The following is a 14,964-nucleotide window of genomic DNA, read 5'->3' on the forward strand; positions in this document are numbered from 1 at the left end:
GCAGCAAATGCCTGTCACTGCAATATATTATTATATTCGCATAAATCCAGGCAATATTTTGCAGAGAAAAGCAACAAGCAAGTAACCATGAACAACAAAATGACCCCTACATGCCCACTACTTTGCCTACTTTTTTTTCTTTGTGCATGTTTTCCTGTTTTTACTTTTTGCATTTGTGAAGCACCTTGTAACAAATTGTTTTAAAAGTGCTATATAAATAAAGACTTAATTACTTACTTACAATCAGAAATGTTATTCATATACAAGTAAGTTATGGAAATGTGCCTAAAAATACATCTCGGGGACAATTAAGTTGTTTTAATTGAATTTTTAAATAGGTTTTTAATTTGAAAGAGTTTATGCATTTCATTTGATCAAACTGAGCACAACATTTCAATGTACCAGATATAATAATAATAGTCAATAACAATAATGATAATAGGCCAATTACTACTACTGATAATAATAATTCATATTCTTAATTTTTCACATGGAGTTCTAAAAATCTCCTTTTCAGAAGTCCTGCTGACGTCTTGTGGGGAACCATTGAGACTTTGTTATTTGCATGTAGCATGCATGCTTTTTGACATTGTGCATTCAGTCTGGGCTGTCCCTCACTGCTCCCTGGAGTCCTCACCACAAGAGGGCGAGTGAAACCAGTTTACAACCCCGGGCAAGAACTGGGTCAGGTTGACGACACGCTGCAGAACGACCGGAAAAAGAAAACAAATAAAATGTCTTTTTTTAAAAGGCATAGGCCTACGCTTGACAACAAATTGTCAGAAGAGCAATCAAAATATCCTACAGTTACTATGATGTTATTATATCACTAGAAATGATATGCCCTTTAACATTATTCAACAAAATGCATAGGCCTTGGCCTTGGGTAATGCTTTTTGCCGACGCCATTAAATAGAGCGCATGTGACTTAAATCCCAGCTCAAGTAAGGACATTAAAGTTATTAAGGAAAATGAAAGAGAACTCCCATTCATAAACAATGAGGTGCCTTTTTCTTTTCTTTTTTTTAGCAAGGCTTCTAACCCCTGATCGTTTGAGTGGCCACACAAGATCAGGCTGTGTTTTACTGAGCAGCTCAAAGGTGCTATGTGTTTTTGTCTGACCACTGCAAACCTGCAAAGAATTATTTCATAAATAGCCAAAATAATTTTTATAGATTGAAGATCCGTTTAAATGTAGGACTGTCTTTTGATTTAATTTAGCATCTTTAAGTAACTAAAGAAAATGCTTAATGTGCCGACAATAGTAGGCTGCTCTTAAAGACTTTTACTCTGAAAGTCTTACCAGGAAATAGTCCTGTGGATCATTTTGGTTACTCTAACACTTTCTTTTCCACAGTTCGTCCTCGATTCCCGAGGTTATGATCCTCCACAGTGCGTGGTGGATCTCTCAGCGTGAAGACGGGCCCTTCTAGACAGCTGGACTTTCTGCTTCTTTAGACTCACTGAAACCTTAAACAGGCTGAAGCATGCGCCGTGCTCCGCGTAAAGGTTAGTGAGGCGGACCACTGCCAAGCACCGCTGCTGTCCACCTCTCCGGGGTCGGGCTTCATCTGCTGAAGAGACCGTCAATTTCTTTAGCCAAACATTTCCAGAGAAATGGATCCTTTACAAAATGAGAATAGTTGCGAGGACGACTCGCAGTGTGCTGAAGAGGAAGAGGAGGTGGATCCAAGAATCCAGGTAAGGATTTTGTTAACAGATCCAGATGTTGAAGTGAAAGTGACATTGACCTCAAAATGAAATGAAATTTGAAAGATACTAAAAACACTCTTCGTGGAATTAATGCAGCTAGTAAAAGCCTGTAAATTGTGAAATATTAAGCTACTGCTTTATTTGTTAGTACTACATTATGCATTTTTCACTTCCATTAATAAATGTCACTAAATGCTTCAACTTCTCTGTAATGCATATTGGCAGGAAGAGATGGAAGCGTTATCAATCCCTTTAAATGCTTTACACAGAGAGAGGGATGCACAGACACAGGGATGCGTGCTCAGTAATTCGGTTAACTAAAGTCACAGAGTTCAGCCTCATGAGACAAAATCTGTTTTAACCCCCTCCCGTTCCTCTCTCCTTGTCCTTCTCCATGCATGCCATGTGTTGTGTAAACAGGGAGAGCTGGAGAAGTTAAACCAGTCTACAGATGACATTAACCGCTGGGAGAGTGAGCTGGAGGTAAGACGAAAAACACCACCTATGCCACTGTGTTTTTTTTGTCATTTGTGCCCCTCCCTGCTGGGGTAAACACATCCTGCTCTAGCTGGGCTGAAAAATACCAATTCTTCTCTCTGGTTTAAAAAGTCACAAATTGCAACAAAATGTATCTCATTTACCACACACACACAGTTTTGTGAGTTTCAATAATTTGCCTATAAAGCTGTGGCAGTGTTTATATGGAATGTCCTCAAAAAGTCCCTGATCTGGTAGCTATACTTCTGAAGGGAATTTGGGAAAAAGTGGGCAAGCAACTGTCACTCCCAATTATCAGGTCTGCACTGTATTAAACTTGTTGCTACAAGAGGCATATCTGCAATTTCCTTTTTAAATATGAAATCTGAATGGCATATTTGGAGCAATTTCAATCCCAAAGAGCCCGCCTTTGTTTACCCTACAGGTTAATAATTCCTTCCTTTAAGAACACACCCTACAATTTCAAAAAGGAAATTGTGTAAAATACAGGGCGGAACAACAGAAATATGTAGGGTAGTGGTTCCAGAATAAATGTGTACCATTGGAGTTACTGTTCAGCAAAAGTAAAAACATTCCAGGGGAGGCCCCGTTTTTTTTTCTTCTCCTCTAAGAAGGCCTCTTCATTTTCTCTTTAAAACTTCTCTCATGTGCAACACCACAAACCAAGGCAGGAATATTTATAACATACAGAATGGGAGAGAAAAGAGAGGATTGATGAACCAGTGTGTTAATGTTGGAAGCGTCATTTGTGTTTATGGGCTTAACACTCAGTTCTTGTAGATTCCGGTTATTTGAATCTCTGTTGTTAGGACATCAACTGTATTTTCTGTATCCGTTTGGAAAAGTATTTTTACAGTGCGTTGGCAGGTTTTTCTACCAACAGTGTTATCAAGTAGTAGTCACTGATTAAATATACACAGAAATAAGCAAACAGTAGAAGAAGAAGAAGAAGAAGGTGATGCACACTGAAGCAGTATGTAGTGAGCTGAAGAATGTGGAAAGTGTCCCTCGACGGCCACAGGCTGTTTTTTTTCTGCAGAGCCTGGAGTTAATTAAGGACGATGTGGGGACGATTCTGAGGATTCTGGAAAAACAGAGGCAATGAGTTTTATTTCATGTGCAGAAAGGAGGTTCTGTGGTCATGTCAACAGAAACACAAAATAAACCTTTCATGTGCCCTTGAAGTGAAAAATCTGCACGTTAGACACAGCTAGTCCAATAATGTGCCCATAGTTCGGGCTGCATCGGCTGCATACAGAAATGTGTACGTCCCAGCCTGCATGCTGTGTCACTATCTCTGTACAAGGACAGGAAGTCAAGGAAACATTATGATGTCATAGGAAGTGTGTTTCCCGTACCACCCTCTCCATTTTCCTTCTTTTACTGTTTATGGTTTTTTTGTATTCCTGTCAGTTTTAGGAAGAGGATGCAGGTGCTGCTGCCTTTCAAACTCACCTCTGTAAATAAGAGACACAGCTGAAGAGACACACTTTTTCACACACACAGAACACACAATACACTCAATTCAGACAAATGGCCTGCCCCAGTAATCTTGTTATACAGATTATACTTCCCTTATAAATAACAAGTCTGATACCATACTCTGCCATATATGCAAAAAAAGAAGATTTTTCCACGTATGCATATGTTTGTTCACAGTTTTAAAGAGATTTCCCCACCAATGAAAAACATTCTCCACTCTGTGAAACAACAGGAAGATGATGGAGACAGAAGGCAGCTGCTGCAAATGCATTTCCTCGCATTTGAGGAATTTCTTGAGCGTTGACCCAAATTAAAAGAGCCACTTTTAAGGCTTAAGGCCAAATGAATTCCAGCCAGCACGGCCCACAAAGCAAGTTAACTTGTGTCTAATGTTTAGCACGTTGACTGTTTTGAACCTTCTTTGAAATCTTTTATCTTTTGTCACATGTTGAGTTTACAATTCTGTGAGGCGGTAATCTTGGGTAACAGTGCTTTGAGATGTATGCTAAAATAAACCTGCAGCTAACGTGCTTGAATGGCAACACGCTATTCTTTTACAGGTACATTTTTTTGATAGTAGAATAGAAGGTTTAAATACAACAATTTGCAAAGAAGAACTAAATACAAAGTTATACTTGGACTAATGAACATGTTACATTTATTTAGTGTTGATCTTCTTGGGTCTGTAAATGTCTTTCAGAATTTCAGTCTGGACCAAGTCTAACACAGAGAATAACATACCATGCTGCTAGAATTGCTCCAGTTTTCACTTTCACACTTTAACTATACGACGCAGTCGCGCGTTTATTCACAAGTGGAAAAAAACAACAACAATTGTGTTTGTGTGTGCAGGACTGCCGCCAACGGTTTCGTGCAGTGCTTGTGGAAGCAACGGTGAAGCTGGACGAGCAGGTGAAGAGGATCGGACGAGCTGTGGACGACTCCAAGCCGTACTGGGAAGCCCGCAAAGTAGCAAGACAGGTACAAACATACACGCTCACATCCACAGGACTACGCTGTCGTGAATCTGAGCTCTGCAGAGTGATTGTGAGGGCATGCTCCCTGAGGCTTAGCTGTGAGAAGTTTAGAGAGCTCAGCTTATATACTTAAAGAGAGAAGAGTCACACAGTGTTTATTTTTAAAGTCAGCCTCTGTGTGCGAAGCTTGCACCTCAAAGAAACTGACTCAGCGTGGTGTGATTAAAGAAAAGTTGCAATAGACTTTGCAATATTTTTTTTTTTAATGCATGATCTGACATGCAAATTTTCCTGCGTTCTGCATGACTTAATGTGTTCGTGCTTACTGCACTGCTGCAGGTGATTCAAAAAGAAGGGGAGCTCCACACTGAACTGTACTGTTCCCTCTGCAGCAGGTCATGTCCTTTCACATCCATTTCTTCCAGCCTTTAAGGCTTTGATCTGATTGGGTAGCAGGAGAAATTGAGTCCAGCACCCCCCTTCTTCTCAGCCAATAACGAAGAAGCTTATGAGTCATTCATCATACGGCTGACATTTGTGTGTCAAAGCTGAGCTGTCATGCTGAAATAGATTGTGTATGTGCGTGTGTCTTTGTGTGTGTGTCCCTGCTTATCTCAGTATGACAAACTACTGTACCTGCCAGAGGCTTCTGCTTCTGACAGCAACATGTGAGAGTTAGGTATTCGGCTACTGTGAGGTTTAAATGTTGATGGGACCTGCAAGCACGTTAAAAGGATCAGGAACTCTTCTTATTTTAGTGACTGATACGGTGAGTGTATGTTTGTGTCTCTGTGTATGATTATCCAGGGTCTTTCTACAGGAAAAAACGGATGAAGCCTTGGGTTAAACTGGCTTATTGTCTGGTAATGATTTATGGATGAGTATTTAATATTTGATACATGACCTACTTTAAAGGGATTCAAATTCTTACCCCCACTGACCCCACCAGAATTAACACACACTCACGCGCACACGCACACACACACCGAGTATGTCACCTACCCCCACCCATAAACCCATCTCAGACCCCCAATGTTTTCCCCCTACATTCCAACAGTCTGGGTGGGGGTGTATAGGAATTTGCCTCTACTGTCCTATCTTTTGTATCTCTTCTGCATGGATGCCTACCTGCCTGCCTGTTTGTCTGGCTGTCTGTCTCCTTGTGCCCATCTCTCACTCCCGACTAGTCTGTTCAGTCACCCCTAGCTACCTCGTCACCCTCCATTGTTCACTCCCAAAAATCTTTCAGTGGGATGAATTTCCAGAGACAAACGAGTCAGGCAACATCAAAGTGTCTGACACACAGTGCAGTGTTGAGTCAAACGATATGAGCAAACATCATGTGTATATGAGGTGGCAGCGTGTCGTTGTATTTCAGATCTTGTGGGCTTCATGACATCCGAAGAATTAACTGACATCCCCGCTTGTAAATATGCAGGCTGTCCTTTAAGGAGCAGGCTCTTAAATAAAACACACACACTCCACCTCAAGAACATATAAATCACCAGGGCGCTTAAGATTGATCATTTGTGCATTTTTTATTTATTCACAAAAGCCTTTAAATAGTCCCCATGTTTGGTCATCTCTAAACTGACAACGCTATGAATAAACTCCAACTCTGCATGAGAAAGGAAGTGTGCTGCTGCTCTTTCCAGGAAGTCCAATGAAGAACCGAAAAAAAAAAAAAAACAGTTATTGAGAGCATTAAAGTCTCAGTTCTTCCTCGGTTCCTTGCCTATGGTTTGTCCTCATCAAATATCCATCTCCTTCTGTTATCCCTGCCCCCCCCCCCCCCCCTCCAACCAAGCCTGGGAAATAGGTCATGATGGGCGATGAAGAGGAGGCATTCATCTTCGCCATAAGTCAAACAAACAGATTAATCGCAAACCGTTATCTTCCTTCTTCCTTTCTGTGTCTCTACTCTTTCTCAGAGGCCTCTTTAGTAACCTGCATATCATATCTAACCACTTAGACGCTTGGATAAACCCAACAATACAAAAGAAACATGCTTTGAGGTTTCTGCAATTAGTGAGAGAAGATGCAGACCAGGGCTTGTTCACGTCACAGTTTGACCCTTTATCATAAACACGGCTGACAGTGGTGGGGGTCATGTTCCAGGGGTTAATGTAACAGAAAGGTCATGAGACCTTTATCATAAACATGGCTGACAGTGGTAAGGGTCATGTTACAGGGGTTAATGTAACATATAGGTCATGAGAAAATGTGTGTCACAGCTGAGAGAACTACACTGACCTTTTGGGAGTAAAGCAGTTAATATTGACGCTGTTGGCGATGAACCCTCAAAGAGTTTTCACCCAACTATGCTTTCACTCTGCTCCGGGAGCGTCCCAGCTAACTATGCTAGCAATGTAGCAATCTGGATGACTGTGCTTTTATTTCTCCCAAGTTAACCGTCTTAGTTCCATCTGCTCTTAATGCTGAAAAAAACAAACATTGTGACCATCAAAATAACTGGTCAGACGAACAAAGATAACTATCATCTAGGTAATATATGTAGCACCACGTAAGTAAAGACTCCCTCAGGATTATTTGGGTCCCAAAAGGAAGCTTAAGTGAGATAAAATTTTAGATTTAGGGTTTGAGACGCACAACTCAAAGTATCTGCCAATGTTGATATGTGTCACCTGAATGTGAAAGAATTAATTAAGAGTGAACAATATTAATTCAAGTAATTTTGGAAAGCTTAATATTCAATGTCTCTGGTGATTAGACTCCGTCATGATGTCTTCATGTACTTGAAGGGGTGATGAGGCCGACAGCAGGGAAGGGTACCCCCTTAATGGAGTCTAGACACTGGTGGTGGTTAAGAAAAGAGATACGATAAGATATATGGTATTGTCCCCTCGGGGAAATTCATCCTGGACTCTGTCCTGCAGATGCAAGAGAATAAAACAACTTGTCCTAATATTTAAAATGTGAAATTTAATCAGCGAAAATATCTGTTTAATTAAAGTTCATATCAGGGCACCGACTGTATGTATGTGTGTGTATATATATATATATATATATATATATATATATATATATATATATATAGTCCTCCAAGCTGGCGGCCTGGGTTCAAATCCGATATGAGGCTCCTTTCCTGCTTACACTCTTCCCCTCTTCCAACTGTCCTATTTCTAAAATAAAGGGACAAAAAGCCCCCAAAAAACTCTAAATCTAAAAGAAATAAATAAAATCATAATATCTTAGTTTTCTCATCACCAACAAAAGGTGCCTCTTGACAAATTGAACTGTATTTTCATAGCAGATGGATTTTCTTTTGTGGTCTGTGTTGACATCACAAACCTCAGAGTGGCCCACATTTAAGTTTCAGACAATTCCTATTTAAAACTCTGAAATGGCCTATAGTAATAACATGAATAGATGGCCTACTCATATCATAACTGAAAATGAATGTTTAGCTGCAACAATCATCCATTCAAAATGCCCAAGGAAAGAAAAACAAAGTACACTAGCAAGTTGGTTTCAGATATAGATCAGTCACACACTGACAGATTTAGTGTTAGCTTATTAAATGTCAAAAGGTCACACAGCATGCACAGTATCTGATTTCCCTTTACTAAAGGGAAATGTGTCCGATTGAACTGTTAGAACAAAATGTACTCTGGCTCCATAAAGATTTTAAAGAACCAGAGGTAAAGTATGAGCAGGACAGCCAGTTGTTGCATAACTTTGGGTGTCTCTGACAATAAATTGATCTGCCAGATAACTTAGAGCGCAATTATTCACAGATGTGCTGAAGTAACTGGAGTGCAAAGAAAATGGGAAAGCCGTTTTGTTTCTTTGTGTTCATGCTTGAGCTACTGTACTTTCATTTGTGCTTCTTTGTTTTAGCAGTACAGTATGTTGTTGTTTGTCTCCATTGTGTTTATTGTTTGAGATTTTTTTGTGTTGTATTGTAGCATATTATTTCATTTTGTTTCAAATTGTAACATATCATGTTGTATCATTTCGTTTAGTTTTGTATCAGGTCTTATCATATATTTTACTTAAAGGGATACTTCACCCATTTGCATAAAGCTTTGTATCATTAGAAACATGGTAGTAGTGTTGAATGGTCGTGAATCCAACCCTCATTTTGCCCTGAGACGAGAAAAATATGTTTTTCTTTGCCTGGAAGTTTTCTTCATGTGATGCAATATGACGCTTTTTGCATCACATGAAGAAAACTTTCAAGTGTAGTTTAATTTTGTGTTTTATCAGTTTAGTTCAGTTTCGTAACGTTACATATATCCTATCGATGTATGTGTCTCAGACACAACTCCATAAGTTGTCTCTTTGATTGTCATGTCTTTAATATCTCCCCTTGTCCGGGACCTGTCACTTGATTTGAAGAAGAGAAAATTCCCATGCTCACCCCTCTGTTACCGGAACAATCCAGGTGGAGTGATTAGCTACGATTAATATTCCTGATATATATGTCTCCATTTGATTTATTACCAGATTTTCTATACTTACTTTAATATATTTTTATTAAATCCACATACTTTGCTGTAGCTACAAAAAAGCTTAATCTTGGTATTAAACTAATGGACTGACCGGTAGAGTAAGTTCTGCCTGTTGGAGAGGAGAGAGTGGGTCCAAATATGTCCAGCACAACAGAAATAATCCTCTAATTATCTGTGACTGTGGGAAGGGAGAGCCCACTGACAATGTGGCAAATCCTGAGCGACAAAGCTTCTGTTTGTCTATTAGATCAAGACACGGTTGTCTTTCAGTGAGTGTGAGTACTGCATGTGGGATTCAAGCAAAATCGCTTTGCTGCTCTATGAATGTCATCAAGAATCAACCACTGTTCCTTCAGAGGGAATAGATGACAAATACACAGACTCACAGAAACTACGCTCATGACATGTCAGAACAAATACTGGACAAACTTGCTGGTTGACAACCGTAACCAAAATGAAATTGTAAGTGTTTGAGGTTGTAACAAAATGAAATTTAACATTGTCACATTTCCATGAGTTCAGAATGAAGTGGAAACACTGTAATGAGCCCTACTGCATGGCTATTTACCAATCGGCAGTTAACTGTATGCATATTCATGCAGGACACGTTGCAATCCCGCTTTTACGTTTACTTTCATTATACTTTCTCTCTCTACTTTCTCTCTGAACTATAGGCCCAGGTTGAAGCTCAGAAGGCCACCCAGGAGTTCCAGCGGGCAGTGGAGATCTTGCGAGCGGCAAAGGAGACCATCGCTTTGGCCGAAGAGAGGCTGTTGGAGGAGGACAGTCGACAGTTTGACTCTGCCTGGCAGGAAATGCTCAATCATGCCACACAGCGAGTACGCACATGAGACAAGCCAGATGAAAAATAGCCAGCAATGCACAGGTTACAAGTATGCAAGGCAGAGGTTTAGACTACGACTGGCATCAGTGAGAGGGGAAATTAGATTTATTTATATATATTTTTTTTTTTCAAAAAGATTAAACTGGAATTGTTGATAGTTTATTTGTTTCTTATGTTGATTCAAATCTTGCTGGATTGTTTCAGGTGATGGAGGCTGAACAGGCCAGGACGCGCAGTGAAGCAGAGCACAGAAAAACAGCAGCCAATTACAACTCCTGTATAAGCCACATGAGGCAGCTAGAGAAGAAACTAAAGCGCACAATCAACAAATCCAGGTCTGTGCCTTTGTTTCTTTTCTGATGTTGTCTTTTTACTTTACCCTTGTTTTCCCTGCTGAGGCCTCGCTGTGTGTTCGGAAGAGAAAAGGGGGGCTACATGTATGTCATCTGATGCAATCCAGATGTTTCATGTGTGGATTTTGCAATGTTGGGGTGTGCTCCCTTTGTAAGAGCCAAGGAATGTGGCTGCTCACAGAGGAGTGTTTTTCTCCCAGCAGTTTCTCCAGTGACATTTGGCAAAGTTTCCTTCCTCCCTCTCTGAGTGTTTCTTCTCTTTTTTTCCTCCCTGCAGGCCGTATTTTGAACTGAAAGCAAAGTATTACCTACACCTTGAGGTATGTATGTTAGCAAGCTTTTTAAAAAAAGAGAATCAACGGATTTTTAACAGATTTTAAATCTTACCTTAATCTGTCAAAGGCTGGTTTTAACCCCCCCCAAAAAAACATCTCTAGACCTTGGTCTCTGTGCTTTTTAGGCACAGCTGAGCACATATGCTAGAGAATTCTTTTGAACAGCAACTGCACTGTTTATTTAGCACCAGCACTGTCATTGACTGTTGCTATTCTCATTAACCTATAGACATTAGACACTACATTTGGTAAGCCTGAGATATCACTTAAGTAAGCTTCAAGCTAAAAAAAAAAAAAAAAACCACTGAACAGTATGAGTGCTATTGTGTGAGGTAGCAGTAGTACAGCTTTACAATTGTTTACTTTAGAATGAAAGCACTGTCCCTGACTGTAAAATGTTATTTCTTTTAAGCTTAAAAGCATAATTGGCATATTTTAAATTGTATATAATTCATATAGGGTTCAGCTAAAGAAGTGTAGTTTCAAAGAACCTTTGAATGTGTGTTTGTCTATAGCAACTGAAACGCCAGGTGGATGAGCGCCAAGGCAAACTTGTAGTCGCTAAGGCAGAGTACCGCTCGGCACTACGCAACCTGGAGAGCATCTCTGAAGAGATCCATGCCCAGAGGCGGTCCCTCGCCATGGGAGCCAGGGAGCAGGGTGTTGGTGCCGAGGGAGACGGGGGAAATGAGGACATTGCCAATTTTAAGATGGAGTCAGACGGTCTTTCAAGTGAGTAAAACTGAAGCTCTTTAATTCGTCGTCACCCTCTCCACCCCACATTGTCAGTGTTTGTTTTGTTGATTCATCTGTGTGTCTGCATGTTTAATGAGTGTATGTGTGTTTCAGTGGTGTCCGTATCAATTGACGAAGAGGGCAGTCACAGTAGCAGCTCAGACGAGGAGACCGACACTCACTCCAACTCCTCTCCCAGAGCTGTGACGTCCTCACCCTCCACATCCTCCTCCCCAGCCCACACCCCCCTGGACATGCCCAGTCCTTACCCATCCTCCTCGCTCTACATCACTGGCTCCTACCCGTCCTCCCCTCCTTCCTCCCCCTCTGTCCTCTACCCTTCTTGCCCTGATAGCCTGGAGGTAGTGAACCCCTGTAGCCCTCATGACCCCGACTCACTGTGCGGTTCTGGGCACACCTCACCTCTCCTTGGCCCTCGCAGCCAGTGCAGTGGAGCTTCCTCTCCAGACTGCGACCAGGAGAGAGGTGTGTTTCATACATGTGTTCATGTGTGTTGACTCTTCATACTTTTAGGGGTTTCATTTTTTTTAGGGGAAAAGTCATGAAAAAGTTTGTAATATGTTGGATATGCTTTTTCCTTGTGAGAGTGTGGTTAGAAGATCAATAGTCACGGCTATGACCAGAACTGGAGCTCGGACCTGATTAGCCTAAAATAGGAAAAAAAAATGGAACCAGGAGGAACAGCTGGCCTTGCTCTAACAGAAGTTGATTACTCCTTTGTTTTGTGTCTGTACATCAACAATTCTATCAGACCTGGATACCTCTCACTGACAACAGGATGTGACAGAATTTGATCTGAATTCACAAATAGTCATTTGAACTATTAACTTGTGCGTAGGTAAGCTAACAAGGAAATGACTTCAATTACTTTATCACACATTGACAGCAATGATATTTCAATTCTCACTTCCCAAGAGAAAATAAAGACTGATTAATTTTCAAAAACTTAATCTAGAATAGAAAAAGTCTTCACACATCCATTTCATAAAAAAATAACATTTATTGGCCATGTTTTGGTAGTAGCCCTTCATCGTGTAATCTGGTTGTTAAAATGGGCAGCTCTGAATCAATACATTAACAAACAAATAAAATTCAGCTTCCTGGTTTCTTTGATGTTGGGTCCTGTAGATTTTTAAAGGCTGACATCAGTATTGAATGATTTCTGGATAAAATGACTCAAGTCTGAAGCTTCGTTGCCATGAGGAAGAAAATACTATTACACTGACACTGGGGATGTTAGCTCAAAATACGCTTTTTTTCTGCATTAGGAGAATTGTTTTTCCCATCGTCCAACAGAGTAAATTTGATTTGGTTGATAACGCTGCATTATAAGTGTTTGGTTTTAAAATTACTATGACAGTTATAAGTGCATCCTTGTTTATCATGCAGATTCACTCACCATTACTTTTGAATGCAAACTGTGTGTGTGTTTGTTGTAGGTGACAGAGCAGAGGGAGCGGAGGCGAAACTTGAAGCTGGCTTGACCAAGCTAACCTTGACTGTAGCACAACAAGAAGGAGACGCCGGGGAAGAACAAGACCCCTCTTACATGAATCCAGAAATGTCCTCTTCAAGCCCTGCAACTACCATACTGATACTTAACAGTGTTTAAGGAGCATCTTTGAACTGTCAGACTCACACTGTGCACTGCTTTGTGACTTAAACTGACCTTTGGTTGAATATCAGAAACAGACTGAAGACAGCAAGCTGCACACCGACATGACATTATGTCTCCATCACATGACGTCATATCATACCTTAAAATCAGTGCATCATTGTCATGAATATCTATGAACCCATTAGTATTGTAAACACATCTGTGCAGAAGATTTTGTGCCATGAAGATTTTTTGATGTTGTTGAGCAGAATACGATTTGTTTTTACTTGGCATATTGCATAGTGAGACTGTTAATCCTCTCAACAATGGTGTAGGTAGTCTTCTGCTTCTGATGTGTGACAAAGGAAATCAAAAAGTATTCATTTGCTATTGTTTGCACCATTTACAGAGGTTTGTATTAACGTGACCAGTAAGTCTAATTTTTGCATATGAATCTGATGTGGATCCAAATTTGACAAAAAAAAAAAAAATCTGTCAGATGTGGACCTGTAACTTGTATTTTCACCGAGCTCCTCCTTTAACGCCTACTTTTAAGTTTAGACGGGATGTAGCTCGTGGGGACTGTGATTGTGGTTATGGAGGAATGGTTGTAAAGGAGGAAATGGAGTGAAGCTACGCTCTGAGCACTAAACTAAAGACGATGCTGTCTTTAGACGGGGCTGAACATTTGAGACAACAATGGTCTTCCATTTGGATCTGTAAATAAGTGAGTGAATGTATTTTTGCGTGCAGCCTACCATCCAATGTGGTGGTGATTGTAGTGATTGAGTGAATGCTTTTCTCTGTCTTTGTTTTCCTGTTAGAGAAAAAAACTGAAGCACCCCGTAGTACAGATATTCTATATTTATACTCCTGTATTCTTGTAAATGAACAATGTTTTTGGTTACTGTTGTTGTGTAACACAAACAAACATTAAACATGTGCCACATGTGAACAAATATATTTTATTGCCTACACATGCGATTTCTAATGAACGCCATTGGGAATATGTTGAATTTAAGAACAACATATTAGAATCAAAATCACCATGATGTCTGAAAAGTAAATGTTTTGGCTTCATCTCTCATTACTGTTTAAAAGGACAATGTGGTGGCTGTGGATTAGTGGTTGAGATGTCTGAAAGGTTGAGGGTCCAATCCCCAGCTGCTGCAATCCCCTGATGTGTCCTTGGGCAAGACACTTGACCCTTCATCGGTAGTGTATGAATGCATATGAATGTGATAAGTTACATCTGATGTTCTCCCTCCATAGTTACCACTGCCATCAGTTTGTGAATGGATAGGTGTGACAGTAGTCTGAAGCCTATAAAAGCACTATATATAAGCTCAACTGTCAACTTGAAGTCTGGAAAAATCTTTTTCTGGATCTTTCCTATATGTTTTTAACAAGACATCCCAGAAAGACTTGCAGGTTTGTCTTCCAATTTTCCACAAACACCCACTTGAATTCAAGGACAATTGGTTTAGCTTCGGTAGGAAAGTTAAATGTAACTGAGACCTAAATGGATCTTGTTCCCTTGACATACTTAGAAACTTTCCTGCTGACTCCCATTTCTATTTCAGCTCCTACTGTTCATTAAACACACACTGGCTGATGTCTGCCCTGTTGCTTTCTAAGCTTTTACATTGTTATGTCATGGTAGCACATGACACTTCTCCCTGACAGAGTTCAGCGAAGTTTAGGGTTTCCTTTAATGTGTAACTCTTCCTTCCTGTCCTGTCTCTCCCTTGTCTGCACATGTTCCTGACCACAAGCTGCCTATTAGTTGTGCTATTTTATAGGATTTTTCACAGGAGTGTCACAGAGTAGAGTGAGTCATACTGATTTACCAAACTCAGTAAGATACTGACACCTAGTGCCAAGTTTGGGTTTTCATGCTCTCTATTTTCTTAGACAGAACTTCAGAATATTTG

The 14,964-nt window shown here is 40.3% G+C and overlaps 1 protein-coding gene across 1 annotated transcript; it reads left to right on the forward strand.

Moving 5' to 3' along the window:
* The first annotated feature begins 1,228 nt into the window (after nt 1-1,228).
* On the forward strand, nt 1,229-13,989 carry sh3bp5a (SH3-domain binding protein 5a (BTK-associated)). The gene is made up of 9 exons (XM_079368729.1): nt 1,229-1,701; nt 2,134-2,196; nt 4,546-4,674; nt 9,820-9,984; nt 10,194-10,324; nt 10,620-10,662; nt 11,193-11,409; nt 11,527-11,898; nt 12,873-13,989. The coding sequence occupies exons 1-9, from the start codon at nt 1,618-1,620 to the stop codon at nt 13,043-13,045; spliced, it is 1,377 nt and encodes a 458-aa protein (XP_079224855.1). The 5' UTR covers nt 1,229-1,617; the 3' UTR covers nt 13,046-13,989.
* Nucleotides 13,990-14,964: the final 975 nt, after the last annotated feature.

Source organism: Symphodus melops (assembly GCF_947650265.1).
Source record: "Symphodus melops genome assembly, chromosome: 18".
Lineage (NCBI taxonomy): Eukaryota > Metazoa > Chordata > Actinopteri > Labriformes > Labridae > Symphodus > Symphodus melops.

Excerpts from the sequence above, each read along its gene's own strand:
- sh3bp5a (XM_079368729.1), top strand. The coding sequence starts at position 1,618 with ATGGATCCTTTACAAAATGAGAATAGTTGCGAGGACGACTCGCAGTGT. Across the intron at positions 4,675-9,819 it reads CCCGCAAAGTAGCAAGACAG|GCCCAGGTTGAAGCTCAGAA; the intron begins GTACAAACATAC and ends TCTGAACTATAG. Across the intron at positions 10,663-11,192 it reads AGTATTACCTACACCTTGAG|CAACTGAAACGCCAGGTGGA; the intron begins GTATGTATGTTA and ends GTTTGTCTATAG.